Source organism: Girardinichthys multiradiatus, chromosome 1 (genome assembly GCF_021462225.1).
Source record: "Girardinichthys multiradiatus isolate DD_20200921_A chromosome 1, DD_fGirMul_XY1, whole genome shotgun sequence".
In the NCBI taxonomy this organism is placed as follows: Eukaryota; Metazoa; Chordata; class Actinopteri; order Cyprinodontiformes; family Goodeidae; genus Girardinichthys; species Girardinichthys multiradiatus.
Window position 1 is genome coordinate 40592360 of NC_061794.1, and position 19710 is coordinate 40612069.

The 19710-nt window shown below is 39.2% G+C and overlaps 1 protein-coding gene across 1 annotated transcript in view; it reads left to right on the top strand.

Annotated features, from left to right (window-relative positions):
- Positions 1 to 19710, top strand: part of plxna2 (plexin A2) — a 277277-nt gene that overhangs the window by 217011 nt on the left and 40556 nt on the right. Inside the window, exons 18-22 of the mRNA XM_047362018.1 lie at positions 8604 to 8843; positions 10362 to 10505; positions 10975 to 11209; positions 12974 to 13116; positions 15558 to 15826. Of these exons, the coding sequence (XP_047217974.1) occupies positions 8604 to 8843; positions 10362 to 10505; positions 10975 to 11209; positions 12974 to 13116; positions 15558 to 15826 (1031 nt within the window). The remainder of the gene's footprint in view (positions 1 to 8603; positions 8844 to 10361; positions 10506 to 10974; positions 11210 to 12973; positions 13117 to 15557; positions 15827 to 19710) is intronic.

Consider the following 19710-nt stretch of genomic DNA (forward strand, 5'->3'; position numbering starts at 1 on the left):
AAAAATCTTTTTTTTCTTTTATTGGAAATGTTGTTTTCAATGTAAGAAACCTTTCTGAGTTGTAAATAGTATCGAAGTTAATAAAGTAAATAAAAAACATATCTGTTCTGTTAGATGTTTTAAGGAGAGAAAGCAACACTTGATAAGTGTGAAGGCCTGGTGAAGTGGGATTTGACTCTTGTGAGGATGATGGGCTGTGGGCTGCATCAGTTTCCAAAGCTTTGAAAGGGAGATCTTGCTTTCTGCTTTGCTTTCTCTCATCAAAATGTGTATCTTTTAAAAGAGGCTTATGTCACCCGCACTGTTTTGATTGTCTCCAAAGCCAAATAGAATACCTTACTTTTAAATATGAATCTTTAAGGTTAACTCATCCTTCATCGTCTCACACTATCTTGCTTTACTATTCTTTTTCTTTTTTGTTACTGGTGGAAGACAAAAAAAACAACCTATAGCAATAAGAGCTGCTGTCTGTCAGCTATAGCCTTCAAATGATCACCTGTCTCCCACTAAATTGCTTCTCTACTCTCTCTGCCTTGTGTCACCTACACAGACTCACAAAGAAACCAGCAGAGGCGGGAAAAACCCAATTTTCTTTGTAAAAATGATCTGATCTGTCAGCGGATTCACAATTGAAACATTTATCATGATCTTGATTAGACCCTACAGACTTATTTTTCAACTATAAAACATTTGCTTCTCCCAGAAGGATTTCATCTACATCATTTGCCACATATAAGATGTCTAGACTAAGTGTTGTCATCAGCACAAATAGTGCATCTACAGCCTCTGCTGATTATAGAAAGGTTCACAGCATGGATGTGCTTAAACGGATCACCAAAGTGGATGGAGCTTAGAGTTCATGTTGACAACAAAACGTAGCATATAAAATTTTCAGTATCTGGTGTTTGAGGACTGCTTGGTTAGTGACATGTTTTTACATCTTTTTTAACATTAAACAAACGTAAATCAGTTACAAAAGCTCTGTATTGTTAGGGGTATTCGTGTGCTACTAAAACCTGTGTGCACACCTTATGTATAGTGCATAGGCAATGCCTCAACATCCTGCTAAAAACCACAATAGGTCCCTTTTACCAGGTTGTTCTGCACAAGCAGTTACACACAAGTAGATGGTCCAGGATGTGGCAGAATGTCTAGAGTTGATTAAACAACAAAAGCTTTTTAACTTTTTTAACCAACAGAGTGAACACAGCGTCTTCGGCTTGCAATCTAAACCCAGTGGATAGTTCACAAAGCAGTGGAATCTGTTTCATTTATTCCAAACATTTGGCATGTGCCGTCTGCACCAGATTGCAAGAAAAACATGCTGATGAAAACCTGGGCATAAAGAGCGGCAGATGATAGCAATCTGCAACTCTTTTTGTGTCAGGGTTATGGAGGACCAATCCTGCCATAATTAGGAATAATTTCAGAAATTAATAAATAGCTTTATAAATGAATTAGTCACCCAACAAATAGTTTACAAATGAATTAATGGGCCATTAAATGAGGCAAAATAAAAAAAAAGTAAATTTGTTAACATAACTTCCCCAGCTCTTTTATGTTTTTCATATTTATTCCCTCACAAATATTTGTACTAAATATTTTTATAAACTTTTTTTTTAGATTATTTTTTTGTCCTTTCATTTCTCAAAAACTGATATATTTTCTCTTCTATGTAAGGATTATGATTGTTGATTAATTATTATTTTAAAAAAATGATAATTAAAAATCATAATTCAGGAAAATAATTTCTTACCAAAAATCAGAACTTACAAATAGAAATCAGAGATGTCCTCTGGTGTTGTGATTATGGGCTCAAAGCTCTTAACAATTACAATTAGGTATTTATCATTAATAATTGACAATGTCACTGTTTATTCATCCGCTTCACCGAAGTTGGGGAAACTTCAACCTTATTTTGAAAGATAAATCACTCTTGAAACACAAATGCTTCTCTTAATTATATCTATATATATATATGAAGATTTGTTGAAGCCATGTAATTCTGATATACCAACATTCTGGTCCAAAAACCTTCACCTAACTAACAAGCAGTATTCTACATAAAGGGGATAAAAAGGACTACCTAACAACAATAATAATAATAGAGAATATATGGGCATTGAGTGTTTATGAAGATAAAAACCAGCAGTTTTATGGACAAAATTTGCAATTTGGGTTAATTTGGGTTTATTTATGTTCTTTATTAATCACAGTGATTGTTTAAGGAATATCATTTTGTACTGCTGTCCTTTTGCTTATTGCAGCCTCAATCTAGACTGATTTTAATTTTTCTATTTTGGTGAAACAATGGCTGAAAGCTACCAAATAGCCTCCAACTATTAGCTACCTTCCTTAATCTCCTAAATACTCATGACATGGCTTCTCTTAACACTGCCATCACTCTAACTTGCTGAACTTCCACCTACTTTCTTCTTCTTTTCCTCTCTCCTTGAAAGAAATTAAAATAGATAGCTTTGAATGTGATGGAAATTAAGCTTGGATAGTCTTCCCAGCAGTTAAGTGACGCTGAATAAAAACAATCAAACTTAAATGGTTGTAATTCAGTAGTTTCATCACTTTAAAACGGGAACATGCCTCAGGAAAATAATTAACAGCTGGCTTTGTGTGTATAGCTAGATTGGCACATGGACATTAGAAAAATAGATCCGAGCTGAAATTAAGTTTAGTAGCAGTTGTTCAAAATAAAAGCTGAGAAGGAAAATAGATCAAGTGTAGGAACATCCTAAGTCACACAAAATCAAACATTAGCATGGAGATGACCTTTGACTCTGTGAACCTCTCACATTTTCCTGCTCACAGCTCCTTCCTTCCTCCTTTATCTCTCTGCTACACTGGCCAGAGACCTTTGCCTGATTGAGTGGGTTGTAGGCACACTGTAGATCATTGTAATGCATTCAGCCGGAGGGGTTGAAGTGGTGCTGCCTTAAAACAGCCTGGCTGTGTCCAACAGAAGAGGAAAAAGACAGATGAGGCAGCCATTGCCAATTATTTTCCTCTTACTGCTGACCTCAATTCACCTTATCAATTCTCTTCATCACTTTATCAACCACATGTAGCCTTTAACACTGACTTGCTAAAAGGAAGAAATGTAAAATCTGTTTAGGTTCCATTAGAGATTGAAATTTATTGTAACGTGATGAAGAAAGCCAGATAAATGCAGTAGTATTATTTGATCAAGTTATCCTTAAAACATTTTTTAAGGAAAACTAGAAATGTTGTGGCCAGTCAGAGTTTTTATTTGAGCTTGTTTGTTTTTGGTTTTTCTGTATGCTATAAAAAGATAGTGTATAATATTTTTTCAAGCCTTTATGACATGAGTGGTCATTAATTATTCATGTTAGGAGGAGAGGCGATGTCAAGCTGCTGAGCTGTCAGAGAGCAGGTGTAATAATAATAGGGTTCACATATTAGGCAAGCTTTAGCATCGTAGATTATGATTTACACAGTTAGCATAGCCACTAAAACAGTGGTTTCTGTGTGTATTCCCTGGATGATTAACAACCTTAACTTACCCCCTAAAAGTTTCTTTATTGCTTTGCTTTTAAATATTTTTTATAAAGTATTTGACTTATTTTTTATTTTAAAGCAATCCAGCATTCTCCATGACAGATGGAGGCTAGAAATACACACCTAAATAAACTAAAATCACACCTCTTTCTCTGACTTCAATTTATTTTCCAAATAGGTGACTTTGAGTCATTTTTCTGCAGTAACAAATTCCACATCGAAGAAAGACACAGAGTCAGCACAACCTAGTTGTGATTCCATTTGGTGCATTCACTCATCGGAAAAAGATCAGATTTTTGAGTTTCTACCCAGACGATCACAAATCAAGCTGAGATCAGATGGTTGGATCTTTAGTGGCAACAATTCAGAAAATTGTAATTAATGTTTATGTTAATGTTCCTGTGTTTTAAAAGCCAACTATTCATTGTCTTGTCCAAAGAGGAATTGCAGTGTCCCATTTTCTTTATCCAGTCCCACAGTGCCATACACAAGCCTGTCTATTTTCATAACTTGTCCCTTTGGATTTACACCCTGACAGCAAAAAAGTCTAAAAAAAAAAAACATCTTACATGATGTTTGCTGCAGTTTTAGTCTCCTGACAGGATTCAGTGAAGGGAAAGGATTTCAGAAAAACTAGAAAGCGCACAAGGAGAGTACAGGAATAAAAAAAAAAAGCACAGTATCCATCTCCGGCAGAGCAGATGGTAGTCGGAGCTTTAGTTGACTTGCAAATGTCCTGCTGTTCCAATGTTACAGTCACGAGGATCCTGCCGGAGCATCTGGGCTTGTCTATACAACATGTCACTATGCCAACAGTGAGAATGAAGTTCACGTCGAGCTGAACCAGAGGCCATTAAACCTCCACTGCCTCTTTACTCATGAACATAAGACACTCTTTGACTGACTCATTTGCCCTGTTTGAGTGTCCTACAACATAAAGTCCTCACACCATATGTACAAAGAAACAGTAACAACAACTTGGATGGCCTTATGAAAATCACATGACACAGCTTTGCTAATGATATAGTCCATTATAAGAATTACAATTCTCAACAGCCTGCTTTGTTCTAGCAGTGAACTACAAAATGGGTATAAATGTCTCAGTTTGTGTAGCTCTGAAACAATGTGGTTCAGATTACATTAATTGCTTCTGGTACACTGCAAAGTAGTGCCAATACATGCAAAAGTCAGTGTGAAATTTGTATTAACTTTCATCTTTACTCATAACTTTTCAGTTGTTAATGTGATTTCACAGAACCAAAAACCTGCTGAGTGTGTGTCAGGGGACCTATCTGACTCTGCAATCTATTTTTAAAATAGCTTATCTTTCTCGCTCTCGTCATGCGCTGCTGCCACCATTCCAGCATGTAAAAGTGGAAAGCGGAAATAGAGAAATACCAAGTCCAGGGAAGGTAATTTTCAAGCAGTGAGAGCTGATTGTTGCAGTTATACTCTGCTGTATTAATATACAATGTAGGTTGATAGAGCAGTTAAAATGTTGCAAATAATGTGGAGCAATATTGTTTAGTTGCTTAATAATTTACAGGTCCTTCTCAAAATATTAGCATATTGTGATAAAGTTCATTATTTTCCATAATGTCATGATGAAAATTTAACATTCATATATTTTAGATTCATTGCACACTAACTGAAATATTTCAGGTCTTTTATTGTCTTAATACGGATGATTTTGGCATACAGCTCACGAAAACCCAAAATTCCTATCTCACAAAATTAGCATATCATTAAAAGGGTCTCTAAACGAGCTATGAACCTAATCATCTGAATCAACGAGTTAACTCTAAACACCTGCAAAAGATTCCTGAGGCCTTTAAAACTCCCAGCCTGGTTCATCACTCAAAACCCCAATCATGGGTAAGACTGCTGACCTGACTGCTGTCCAGAAGGCCACTATTAACACCCTCAAGCAAGAGGGTAAGACACAGAAAGAAATTTCTGAACGAATAGGCTGTTCCCAGAGTGCTGTATCAAGGCACCTCAGTGGGAAGTCTGTGGGAAGGAAAAAGTGTGACAAAAAACGCTGCACAACGAGAAGAGGTGACCGGACCCTGAGGAAGATTGTGGAGAAGGGCCGATTCCAGACCTTGGGGGACCTGCGGAAGCAGTGGACTGAGTCTGGAGTAGAAACATCCAGAGCCACCGTGCACAGGTGTGTGCAGGAAATGGGCTACAGGTGCCGCATTCCCCAGGTCAAGCCACTTTTGAACCAGAAACAGCGGCAGAAGCGCCTGACCTGGGCTACAGAGAAGCAGCACTGGACTGTTGCTCAGTGGTCCAAAGTACTTTTTTCGGATGAAAGCAAATTCTGCATGTCATTCGGAAATCAAGGTGCCAGAGTCTGGAGGAAGACTGGGGAGAAGGAAATGCCAAAATGCCAGAAGTCCAGTGTCAAGTACCCACAGTCAGTGATGGTCTGGGGTGCCGTGTCAGCTGCTGGTGTTGGTCCACTGTGTTTTATCAAGGGCATGGTCAATGCAGCTAGCTATCAGGAGATTTTGGAGCACTTCATGCTTCCATCTGCTGAAAAGCTTTATGGAGATGAAGATTTCATTTTTCAGCACGACCTGGCACCTGCTCACAGTGCCAAAACCACTGGTGAATGGTTTACTGACCATGGTATCACTGTGCTCAATTGGCCTGCCAACTCTCCTGACCTGAACCCCATAGAGAATCTGTGGGATATTGTGAAGAGAACGTTGAGAGACTCAAGACCCAACACTCTGGATGAGCTAAAGGCCGCTATCGAAGCATCCTGGGCCTCCATAAGACCTCAGCAGTGCCACAGGCTGATTGCCTCCATGCCACGCCGCATTGAAGCAGTCATTTCTGCAAAAGGATTCCCGACCAAGTATTGAGTGCATTAATGTACATGATTATTTGAAGGTTGACGTTTTTTGTATTAAAAACACTTTTCTTTTATTGGTCGGATGAAATATGCTAATTTTGTGAGATAGGAATTTTGGGTTTTCATGAGCTGTATGCCAAAATCATCCGTATTAAGAAAATAAAAGACCTGAAATATTTCAGTTAGTATGCAATGAATCTAAAATATATGAATGTTAAATTTTCATCATGACATTATGGAAAATAATGAACTTTATCACAATATGCTAATATTTTGAGAAGGACCTGTAGTTCAATGGGGGATGTTTACTGCTAGTATCCATGCCCAGTACTGGACATCTAATATACGTTTAATGTTGGGCACACAATGCATAAGATTGGTGGATGTGAACCTGTGACATTTAAAAAGGCATAATTACTATGCATGGTCTGGTGTGAAATTATCACAGTATAATAACCTTAAAAAATACCATGGTATCACAGTATTTACACAAAAATAAACAGTTTTTACTACTACTATCGTTAATTTCCATATGCAAGACAGCCACATTGGATTTTGAGGTCATGTTTGGTGAGAAATTCATAACATTTACATTGAATTTTGACTTCAAACCTTGACACTCTCAACTTCAACCAATCAGGCAATGCCAATGGATAACAATGTTGCTTATTTCTTGTTTTATGAAATAACCCAGCAAACTGAAAAGGTCTAAGGTCTCCTGCAATGCCATTAAAATCCCTGTCAAGATGTTGGTACTAGGAAACCTTGATATTTACTGAAGTGGTACTTCTAAAAAGTTTGAGAGCCACTGGACTAAAACATGAAGTTTTGTAGTAATTTTTTATGCCCATTGTGCATAATATTTTTCCCTTTTTGTGTTATGTGTGCGATAATTATGAGCTGATAGTCCGCCTGCAGCGGGCTCCTTCACAAGCATACTGCTTTTATTTTGCCAACTGTAGTTTTAATGATAGTGATAATTCCTTATTTTCCACACCCTAAATGGCTGTGTTTCACAACCGAAAATATTTCCAAACCATAAGCTGAGTTTGTCCTTTTTGTATACACTGCAATGTGTTGCAGTCTTTTTCTGCAAGCTGCAGTCAGCGATTGAGGACGCGAAACTGTGGTTATTCTGGGTCTTTCTCTGTCATCTCACTTAAAGACATGTAGGAGCGGTATAACAGAAAAAAACTGTTAAGATATGACTTTTGAAACTGTAACTTTGTGAAACCTTTGTGTATCTTGATACGGCAACCAACCCTATTAATTACTTAGTGAGATAATCATGAGCTGCAGTCTGAAGTGCACAGGTCTCAGGAAATGAGGAAATGTGAAAACTCTTAAGTTTGTGTCCAAAAGGGAGTTTGTAAAGATGCCAGTCCCTTCCCTCAATTGTGCTCCTGCAGCTCACCTTACCTCATGCTGGCAAAATCCAATAGGTGTACCTTACATAGATGAGTTTGCATCGATCCCCCTCGCTTTCTCCACAGCAGCAGACAACAGGTAGGAGGTGTGGTAGTTGCTGCCGTTTGCTATCTTTGATGATATTTAGCTCTAATTAAGTTGTTTCCCCAGAGAGAAAGCTGGAAGGGAGTGAAAGGAGATAAAGAAAAACTCTGCAAGCAGAGTGCTATGCTGCAATCAATCCTGTCTCCTCTTTCCCTCTGCAGCTGAGCCAGAGAGGATGGATGGAAGGCAGCTCTCATATCTAGGCAAACTGGGGAGAAGTAATAAAAGAGCCATAGCTCAAGCTTTAGCTGCGGAGACGGAGGAGCTATGCCTCCATCCTCTGTGGTTGTTGTCCTCAAGTGTTTTACAGTGAGGCAATAGCTGCGATTTATTTCCAGTTTTATTAAGGCTTCCTTCACAATAAAGATGGATTTAATGGCAGCAAGTAAATCCCTTTTCCTGAAAAGAACTGGTATTTAATGTGTCTATTATTAGGGTGGTTAGTTCCCTGTGGAGTCCATACTGGAATAACAAAGTGTGTTACTAAAAATCACAGCTTAGGTTATTAGAAATAGATGAGTTTAGAAATGATCAGGCTTAGTGTTTTATTGTTGAGGCAGAGAACTGGGGTCTGTTCATTGCAGATGTTTGATTTTAGGGTCTCTTGGCTGTTTTGTTGCATATTGTGTATGCTGCATGACAACAAGTGAAAGATGTTCCTACTCTGTTTCTACCCTGACCTAACCCCCTCTAGGTGTGTAAAGGGCTGAACAGCACCACCATGAGCTGCTTTGCTCCCTCCCTCATGGCAGAGTACCTTCCAGGTTTGGACACCGTGAAACACGCAGACGAGTTTGGCTTCATCTTCAACAACGTCCAAGTGTTGTTGGTCTACAACAACACTAACCTCGTATACTACCCAAACCCTTTCTTTGAACCACTAAGCACCTCTGGTGTCCTGGAGCAAAAGCCTGGTTCACCAATCATTCTCAAGGTAAAGTATATAACAGCTTTGCATTCACAGTGCCTTGCAAAAGTTTGTTAACCCCTGTATGTTTTCACATTGTGTCATGTTAAAAAGCTGAAATCATATGTATTCTTGTGATATGACAACATCATCCCAATAGAAGGACAATAATACATGGCCTTCAAACGTTTTTACAAATCTGGTGGCTTGCATTTCCATTCAGCCCCCTTTACTCTGATACCCATAAATAGTATTCAGTGTAACAAACTGCCTTAACAAGGCCTCAGAGATTAGTTACAGAACATTAGTGAACAAACAGTATGAAGGCAAGGCAAGTTTATTTATATAGTACATTTCAGTAGCAAGACAATTCAAAATACTGTACATAAAAAAAAGAAAAAGAAACATAAAAGGAAAAGTACATTGCAGTTGTATATAGAGAATTTAAATAATTAAAGAGAATAACAAAAGTAATAATTAAAAAGATTACCATCAAAAATAAAATTAAATAAAAAATGTATTATAAAATTATTGATGAAAAAATGAAGGGAAGACCAGGGAACACATCAGACTGGTTAGGAATAAACATATGCTGAAGCTTTGAACATCTCACAGAGCACTGTTCAATCCATCATCTGAAAATGGCGCATAGGACAACTGCAAACCTACCAAGACATGGCCGACCACCTGAACTAACAAGCTGGGCAAGGAGGGCATTAATCAGAGAATCTCTGGAGGAGCTGCAGAGATCTGCATCTCTGGTGGAGGATCCTATAAATACATAACACTATGCAATCTGATGACAGCATCATGTTGTCAGGATGTCATTTTTAAGCAGGGACAGGCAAGCTGGAGGTGACTGAAAATGGATGTAGCTAAGGTAAGCTAAGAAGTTAGACTAGAATGGAGGTTCTACCTTCCAGCAGTAGCATGACCCTAAATGTACAGTTGGACAGTTGGAGCTACAAGGGAATGTTTTAGATCAAAGCATCTTTGTTTGTTAGACTGGCCCAGTCAAAGTTCAGACCTAAATCCTATTGAGAAATTGTGGAAATACTCCATCCAATCTTAGATCTGAGCTATTTTGCTAAGAAGAATGGGCAAACATTTTGGTCTCAAAACTGGTAGAGACATAAAAAAAGTACTTGTGGCCATAATTACAGCAGAAGATGGTTGCAAGGCATTGTAAATCATTTAGTGTTTGAACCTCCCACACAGACTTACCACAGCATCATTTTTCAAAACCTTTGTCATTTTTGTTTTCACTGGATTGTGGCATCAGCTAATGTCCATGCTAATTTTATTTCGTGAAAACATAATTTATTAAGCAATATAGTTTAGTTATTTGTCTTGATCATCTTTCACAGCCGTACTGTGAAACAATGTCAGATCTAAAACCCATACTTTCCACCAGCTGCGTCCAAACCAGTGGAATATAATTAGTTGGCAGTTTGGCTTCTTTGGATCATAAAAATGTGATTTTTTTTCTGAACTCTGTCTGTGTGTCTGAGTTTATCCTCTCTGTCTATCCTTGTATGCCTACAGGGCAGAAACCTGATTCCCCCAGCGTCTGGAGGGGCGAAGCTTAACTACACTGTACTGATAGGCGAGACTCCCTGCTCTGTCACCGTGTCTGAGAGCCAACTGCTGTGTGAGCCACCTAACCTCACCGGCCAATACAAAGTTGTGGTCAGTATTGCTGTTTCCCTCCCTTTGCTTCTGGTTTGACTTTCTGTGTTTGTATCTTTCTTTGACCCTTACTTTCCATTTATCCCTGCATTTGTATTTGTTCCTCGGTACCTAGTTTTTACATTCTGTTATTTGTGTTCTCATCATTGCTCATTCAGCAGCGGGAATGGGGTCAAAAGGGAGGGCAGCTCTTGCTGTCAAAAAGTTCCGACTAAAACCGCAGCAATTATTTTTACTTACCTACTCAGTTATTGAGTGCATGCCCCACACTAATTCCCTTTCAACAGCAGCACACAGGTAGCCATGTGTTTACACTCACCATTAATGTAAGCCTAACAATATTAATTAGGGTTCCTGTGTAGTGATCTCCATGTGGTATATAACAAATTTTTGAAAACTGTTCAAATTTTGTCAAGACGCAAGAAAAACATATTTTTTAATTGTGTCTTGTTTACTACACCTCTGACAGGTTCAAGTTGGAGGCCTCCATGTATCTCCTGGAGCGGTGCACATCATGTCTGACAGCCTCCTGACCCTTCCAGCCATTGTTAGTATCGCAGCAGGTGGAGGTCTCCTCCTCATCATTGTCATCCTCGTACTCATCGCCTACAAGCGGAAGTCGCGTGAGAATGATCTCACCCTGAAGCGCCTACAGATGCAAATGGACAACCTGGAGTCACGTGTTGCCTTGGAGTGCAAAGAAGGTTGGTGTCAGAGCAGGACAGTCTGCATGCAAACAGTGCTGCAAGCCTGATTTTAAAATGATAATGCTCATGGAACCTTTAGGCCATGATAATCTAATTATAGACCATGATTTAATTGCCAGTTCAATAACATATGCAAGTGATGTGGTGGGGAGAGCATTTCAATTGGCTTGTTAGGGTAATCACATAACAAACAAAATGTGTATTCAAGCATAATGTACAGTAAGTAATTTACTGACAGTCTGTGTGCACAAATTTATTCCTTTAAATTATCTCCAAATCTAGGCCAGTGAGCAATCCTTGTTATTTATCTCGACAGATTTAGTTAGTTACCACTGCATGCGACAGCGCTCATCGAACAGTAAGTCAGACAGTATTCAGAATATTGTTATATTCTGAAAACGGGATATGGGTCTAGACACAGACTGACTCATAAATATTTATCATTGTGTGTGAGTAACCCCCCACCTGATTCCAGCAGGAGACGCTTCACCTAAAGACATATACTAACTTCTATTTTTAACAGTGGAATGAAGATATTGTTTTCTAGCTATTCTGAAGGCTAGGTATAAAATATTTATTCAGACAGGAGGTAACATTTCTGTCCAATCTGCTTAGCCACATAATTCTGACCTCTGACCTTTTGAAGTAAAATTGCATCTTACTCAGAAATAAACCTGCGATAATCTTCTCAGGGCTGGTTGCAAGTGTCTCCATTATCAGCCACTTATTTCTTTCCAGCACTCTCACTAGTCTGTCTTTCAGGACAAATAGAGGTCCTTGTGGTTTATCTGAACTTTGACTCTTTTCACAGAGGGAGTCCTCCTAATCACCTCAGCCTGACCTCTAGTTCTTACTTTTAACAAGCACAAAACAATCAGTGATCGACAGGTCAGTAGAGCCAGTCATTAAAGTGTCAAAATTAGCTCAGTGTCTTACACTCTTCAGAGGATTTCATCAGCCAGAGAGGACCTTGTTAGCCATCCCCTCCAGCCGCCCCCTGATCAGCTCTCTCAGTGTTATTAAGCCTTGAAAAAGAATGCAGGGAATTGTCAAATGACTGACGGGCAGCTAAACACGGAGTAGGCAAACAGGGAGAATCACATAGGCTGCCTTGGGAAAGGAGAAGATTAATGTTTTAACCATTACCAGCGACCAGGGGAGTCCTGCCTTGCAGGGTGGATTTAGATAGCTGCCCGGGTGCCACTGCAAGTTGCTGCAAGTCACAGAGGTATTGTGAGGCCAGGAGACCAGGACTAAAATGGTATAGCAGGGTTTAGAGAAGGGTGTTAAGGGACTACTGCTGTTCATGTGATAGGCTACAAGCAGGAAGGCTCCCCTAGGGCAGGCCAGGCGGCGAGCAACATAGCTGTGGGCCTCAACGAGACTGAGTCGGGATGGAGCCAATTAACTGGCACTCACCTGCAGCCTCACACTGAGATGACACAATCTTTTGGGCCTTTGCTACTGCCAATTTACCGGCTGGGAGATAAAAATGAGCAGGAAAAATTGACGTAGGTGTGTGTGTGTTTGTGAAAGAGTCTTTTTTTTTAAGAGAGACATCTGAAAAGCTGAGATCCTCTGACGTGAGGATGATCTTGAGCTTTCTGTCATCCTCATCATGCGGGCAGTAAACACCATAAAGATAAGAAGGATTCTCTTATTTGGTCCTTGGGGATTAAGGAGCAGTTATATTTCTGAGATGCATTTGTCACATATTCCCTCCAACTGGTCTTTTTTATGTTTTTTCCCCTTCTCTACCAGCCTTTGCAGAGTTGCAGACAGACATCAATGAGCTTACCAGTGACCTCGATAGAGCCGGTATCCCCCATCTGGACTACAGAACATATGCCATGAGAGTCCTCTTCCCCGGTATCGAGGATCATCCCGTCCTCAGAGAACTTGAGGTAACAAACTGTGGAGATTGAGGAAAAAATAGATAGAAAGATAACTGAGACAGAAAGGGAGCTAATGCATTAAGAACGGTAAAAAGGAGGGTTAGAGAAAGGTTCAAATAAACAAGGAGAGCTGGGGAATGTGTCTCATGTCACAATTCCGCTTGTAGCTCCATAACCATAGAATTGCTCAGTGGGAGTAAAGGATACCAGTCTGCCAGTTATACTTCGTACTCCGTGGTCTTACGCGCATGCTTAGTCAGTCATGCTGGCCAGAATACACTCACACACATATATATACCTCTCATGAAGGCTCCCTCATGGAAAACAGGATCCCAGCACATTGCTATTTCATCCACCAGTGGCTGCAGTATGAGAGGTAATGAAGTGAATAATTCCCACTCCTCAAGCAGGAGTGTGGGCTCTTCCACTGAGATAAAAGCTGTCCGTTTAAGACTTTTTACTCCTTTAAACAGGGCGATGCAAGGCTGAGAAAAATTACTTTTGTTTTCTGTTTTGTTTGCAGAATTAAGTTTTGTTGGATGTCCAGTGTGTTGAAATAAGGACACTGTCAGGGGTTCCACAATCTTTACAAATATCTGATTTGTGAATCAACATTTTTGCAGCGGTTTAACAGATGGAAACCAAAATGCATAATATTAACACTTTCTTTAACCAGTAGATGAGTATTTTGACATACAATAATGCAAAGAATTAAATAATTATTACCACCTTTCATTCAGTGTCAATATAAAATGAATACTATCCAATTCAATTCAGTTTACTTCACATAAATTGATATCTTACGCCATTTAGAGTTTTAAAGAATTGAATTTCCATGATGTGCAATCAAATCACATCGTCGGATTTAAATACAAATACACACAGTCCAGTTCACGTCAATTTAGCACAAAACAGTCACATTAAGGAAAACTTTAAATTCCACTTGGTACAAGGGTTTCTTGTACCAATAAATAAGCTGGTTGCATTAAGTCAGTGATTTTGTAGCAGTCCCCCCTAATTCTGAACAAGCATGATGACTGTACAACTCCTTTTTACAGGAAGAAACGTTCAGCAGCACCAGGCTCAGTATCAGTAGCCATTTATAGCGATCAGCTGGCGATGGAGCCTGGAAGGAGAGACAAAATAAAACCACAAATACTTTTTGTTTGAATGAAACAAAAACATTCAAATAACTCAGATAATGGTGCAATTCAGGAGAAAAACAAAATTAAACAGGTTATAGCAAGGGGGTGTTTTGCAGGACCAACATGCAGACAAGAGTGTGGAAGCCACATGGTGAGTAAAAAAACGTTTAACAAATGAATGGATAACACACGGAAAAACGGGACGCAAAGCATGGGCAGATTAACTGGCATGCAGCAGGCAGACAACAGTCATGAACAAGCTTGGCATGATAAACAGTAAGATTCAGTGTTAAGCAATATAATCAAGATAGTTTAAATACATAGGCTGGGTGGAAAAATGACCAGTGAACTAGAAGAGCTAATCAGATGTAATGTGGAGAAACTTGTGGCAGGGAGAATGCAAATCAACTCACGGAGGGAGGCTAGTTGACACAAATGAGCAGGAATACAGAGAAATATAGGGAAGTAACAAAAATATCTAAACACTAGAATGACATAAGAACCTAATCTACAATAAATGAACTAAAATAACAGCAACTAAAGAGCATAAACAACAGAGATGAAACAGGTCCATAAAGAAACTCAAATCCTAGCACAGGAGATTCATGACAAAACAGACACCTACTGGTCCAGGAATACTTTCTATGGAAAAGAAAAAATGAGGACTACACACGGTTTAGATCTTTCCAAAGCTTTGTCCATGGAAGACACAGCTAAAAACTGAAGCAGTAGGCAAGGAGTACAATGCAACAAAAAGAAAAACAAGAGGGGCACATACCTGTTTTCAGCAATAGCTCTGTCAACCGCTGAAAAAAGCAGACGCAACTAAAAGCTGAAACACTATGTCAGTGATACTTTCTATGGGAAATAATAGTGAACAGGAAATTGCAGCTCAATAACTGAATAAACAAAATTCAACATGTAAAACAAACAGGTAACAATTTAGAAGGTTTACCCTCTTGAAAAAAGCCAGAGCTCTCTCCCAGAAGGATACAAATTATCTGTCTAAACTTGAAAATGAAAGCTTGACATTTCACTAAATTATAAAGCCTTAATCAAGGCACAATGCTTTTAAATGGGGCTGTGGTCAGTGATTAATTAGGATCTTCTCAGTTACCCATCATGACTGAAAGTCTCTCTGCCTGAGTAGTGACTTTGATGCCATGTTTGGTTTGAGACAACGTCACAATATACGTTCAGGAGCACGTTAAGAAAGGTTTGTTCTATTATCAGTCAAATTGTGTGAATTTAGTGTTGGGTACTCATTAGCTTTTACATGTGTTGTTTCTCCTCCTTCCCTTTCAGGTGTCAGGCAATGGCCAGCAGAACGTGGAGAAGGCCCTGAAGCTGTTTGGTCAGCTCATTAACAACAAAGTGTTCCTGCTCACCTTTATAAGAACGCTTGAGATGCAGCGTTCTTTCTCCATGAGGGACAGGGGCAATGTGGCCTCCCTCATCATGACGGCCTTGCAGGGGCGTCTGGAGTATGCCACTGATGTTCTCAAACACCTGCTGTCGGACCTGATTGACCGTAACCTGGAGAGCAAGAACCACCCCAAACTGCTGCTCCGCAGGTAACGGACGTCAATTTTCTTTCTCTAAAGACTTGATTAAGTTAGCTTTTACACTTTATTAGGTAGATTTATAGAAAATATTACCTTGAAAGGTACTAAAGTGAACAAACAAGAGATATTCTATTCATTTATGTTTTTATTCTGACTTTAAAGTAGTTCAAGAAGGTATCACAATCATTTAACAAGAAACAAAAAATAAAAAGGCATTTTTGTCATCATATACTGTTATAATTAGTAAGAAATGTATTTTTCTGTAATACTGTTTGGGTTATGCAACTGTTTCTGATGTTTAATTTAGTCAGAAATGATCGCACACAGGATTATTGTAAATCCTGCCTCCAGTGAGGTTAGTTATGAAGACACCAAACACAAAGTCTTCATTTAAAACCATGGGAAAAGGTGCAGAGCAGCAGGAGGACGTTGATCCGTATTGACAGATAGATGAGGATTCATTTAGAGCTGCATGTTCCTTACCCTTTTACCTTTATGCATTCTGATTTTCCTGAGGAGAGACATTTTGCAGAAAAGGGTTTGTAATAAGAGCTATTGTACATCTTCAGTTTGCCGAGATAAATGACATGTAATATTCACATCAGAGGAAACATCTGAATTCTCTATATTCTTTCTGTTTCTGTCTGTCCCACTGCTCGCTCTTAATGCCAGTCTCACTTATGCTCCAGGCCTGAGCTCCTTATGAAACATTCAGATCTAGTTCAAGTTAACTTCTTTTTTCTCTCTCTTTCTCTCTCTGTGTATCCAGCATATATTGTGCTGCTCGGGAGTTGGGATGATGCATTAAAATTTTAAACACCTACCAAGTCCTTTTCTCAGTGTCCTCAGCTGCTTTTGTTAGCTCTGCAAATAGGAAAGGATGGGCAAACAACAGTCGCCACAAAAGATATGCACCAAACACATATCACTGTTAGGTTTGATTTTGATTATTTATACATGACTAACAAGTTGGGACAGTGACAGCAGGCAGATGCTATAGTTTAAGATAGCATGCTTATTCAAATGTTTCTTTATCATCTGTATTTGATAAATCAACAATAATTGTCAAAGCAAAGAGCAAATAAACAGAGGGGGTGAACGAAAACAGCGTAGCTTCAAACTAGCTAGATAAAGTTATTTCACATGACAGCAGGACCCCACGTCACCTCTAACTTTTCATTATTCCATCTCATTAGAAACACAGTGGTACAAAATCCCCAGGTTTGCTCTACTGCAACCTGGAGGGGCAAATGTCCTACAGTTTTTGCATTTCTCTAAATTTTAAGGGAAAAAGGATATTTAAGGGATTACTAATTTGACATGGCTCTTTGCTGTTGTTGTTGTCTTTATCGCTTATTCAGAGCAAAGCCGACTGTCGAGCCAGGAGACTGACGTTACACATTTAACCAGCATATAAACACACTGATCTGTGATAAATATCAAACTGAAGGTGTCATCAAAGAGTTTGTTTGTGGGTGGTGTGCTTTGTTTTCTTATCAGTTTTCACTCTTTTTATATACTGGTGAAGAAAAATATTAATTTAAACCATTTTCAGTTGCTTTGTATAAATAATTATTTTTTATGTTTTGCTTTTTATCAGACGTGTTTACAAGATCATCAAACAAGTCTTAATATCAGACAAAGATAAATGAGTGACTACAAAATGCTATTTTCAAATTATTGCTTTAATTTATTACGGAAAAACGCTATCCAAACCGGACTAGTGCTGTTTTTGCCACATTTTTCAGCCATATATGAGGTTTTTTGAGCAGTATCTGGATTTTAGTCTGGACTTGGACTAGGCCGCTTAAAAGCTTCCTTTCTTTACCATTTAGAGTTGAACTCACATTGTCATTGTGTCATTGTGCTGCCTGATAACGTAAATGTGCTTCAGCTTAAGGTCTTAAGCTGATGGACAAACAAGTTCTTTGCCTCTGGATAGGTAACTTAAAATTTTCTGGTATAGAACAGAATTCATGGTCCTGTCAATTACAGTGCCTTGCGAAAGTATTCGGCCCTCTTGAACTTTTCAACCTTTTGCCACATTTCAGGCTTCAAACATAAAGATATAAAATTCTAATTTTTGTGCAAAATCAACAACAAGTGAGACACAGTCGTGAAGTGGAACGCAATTTATTGGACGTGTCAAACGTTTTTAATAAATAAAAAACTGAAAAGTGGGGCGTGCAATATTATTCGGCCCCTTTACTTTAAGTGCAGCAAACTCACTCCAGAAATTCAGTGAGGATCTCTGAAGGATCCAATGTTGTCCCAAATGACTGATGATGATAAATAGAATCCACCTGTTTATAATCAAGTCTCCGTATAAATGCACCTGCTCTGTGATAGTCTCAAGGTTCTGTTCAAAGCGCAGAGAACATCATGAAGACCAAGGAACACACCAGGCAGGTCCGAGATACTGTTGTGGAGAAGTTTAAAGCCGGATTTGGATACAAAAAGATTTCCCAAGCTTTAAACATCCCAAGGAGCACTGTGCAAGCAATCATATTGAAATGGAAGGAGTATCAGAACACTGCAAATCTACCAAGACCCGGCCATCCCTCTAAACTTTCATCTCGAACAAGGAGAAGACTGATCAGAGATGCAGCCAAGAGGCCCATGATCACTCTGGATGAACTGCAGAGATCTACAGCTGAGGTGGGAGAGTCTGTCCATAGGACAACAATCAGTCGTACACTGCACAAATCTGGCCTTTATGGAAGAGTGGCAAGAAGAAGCCATTTCTCAAAGATATCCATAAAAAGTCTCGTTTAAAGTTTGCCACAAGCCACCTGGGAGACACACCAAACATGTGGAAGAAGGTGCTCTGGTCAGATGAAACCAAATTCCAACTGTTTGGCCACAATGCAAAACGATATGTTTGGTGTAAAAGCAACACACCTCATCACTCTGAACACACCATCCCCACTGTCAAACATGGTGGTGGCAGCATCATGGTTTGGGCCTGCTTTTTGTCAGCAGGGACAGGGAAGGTGGTCAAAATTGATGGGAAGATGGATGGGGCCAAATACAGGACCATTCTGGAAGAAAACCTGTTAGAGTCTGCAAGAGACCTGAGACTGGGACGGAGATTTATCTTCCAACAAGACAATGATCCAAAACATAAAGCCAAATCTACAATGGAATGGTTCACAAATAAATGTATCCAGGTGTTGGAATGGCCAAGTCAAAGTCCAGACCTGAATGAAATCGAGAATCTGTGGAATAAGCTGAAGACTGCTGTTCACGAACGCTCTCCATCCAACCTCACTGAGCTCGAGCTGTTTTGCAAGGAAGAATGGGTAAGAATTTCAGTCTCTCGATGTGCAAAACTGATAGAGACAAACCCCAAGTGACCTGCAGCTGTAATTGCAGCAAAGGGTGGCGCTACAAAGTATTAACGCAAGGGGGCCGAATAATATTGCATGCCCCACTTTTCAGTTTTGTATTTGTTAAAAAAGTTTGACACATCCAATAAATTTCATTCCACTTCATGATTGTGTCCCACTTGTTGTTGATTCTTCACAAAAAATTAAAATTTTATATCTTTATGTTTGAAGCCTGAAATGTGGCAAGAGGTTGAAAAGTTCAAGGGGGCCGAATACTTTCACAAGGCACTGTAGAAATACAGTACAGACCAAAAGTTTGGACACACCTTCTCATTCAAAGAGTTGTCTTTATTTTCATGACTATGAATATTGTAGCTTCACACTGAAGGCATCAAAACTATGAATTAACAGATGTGGAATTACATTCTGAACAAAAACGTGTGAAACAACTGAAAATATGTCTTCTAGGTTCTTCAAAGTAGCCACCTTTTGCTTTCATTACTGCTCCGCACACTCTTGGCATTCTGTTGATGAGCTTCAAGAGGTAGTCACCTGAAATGGTTT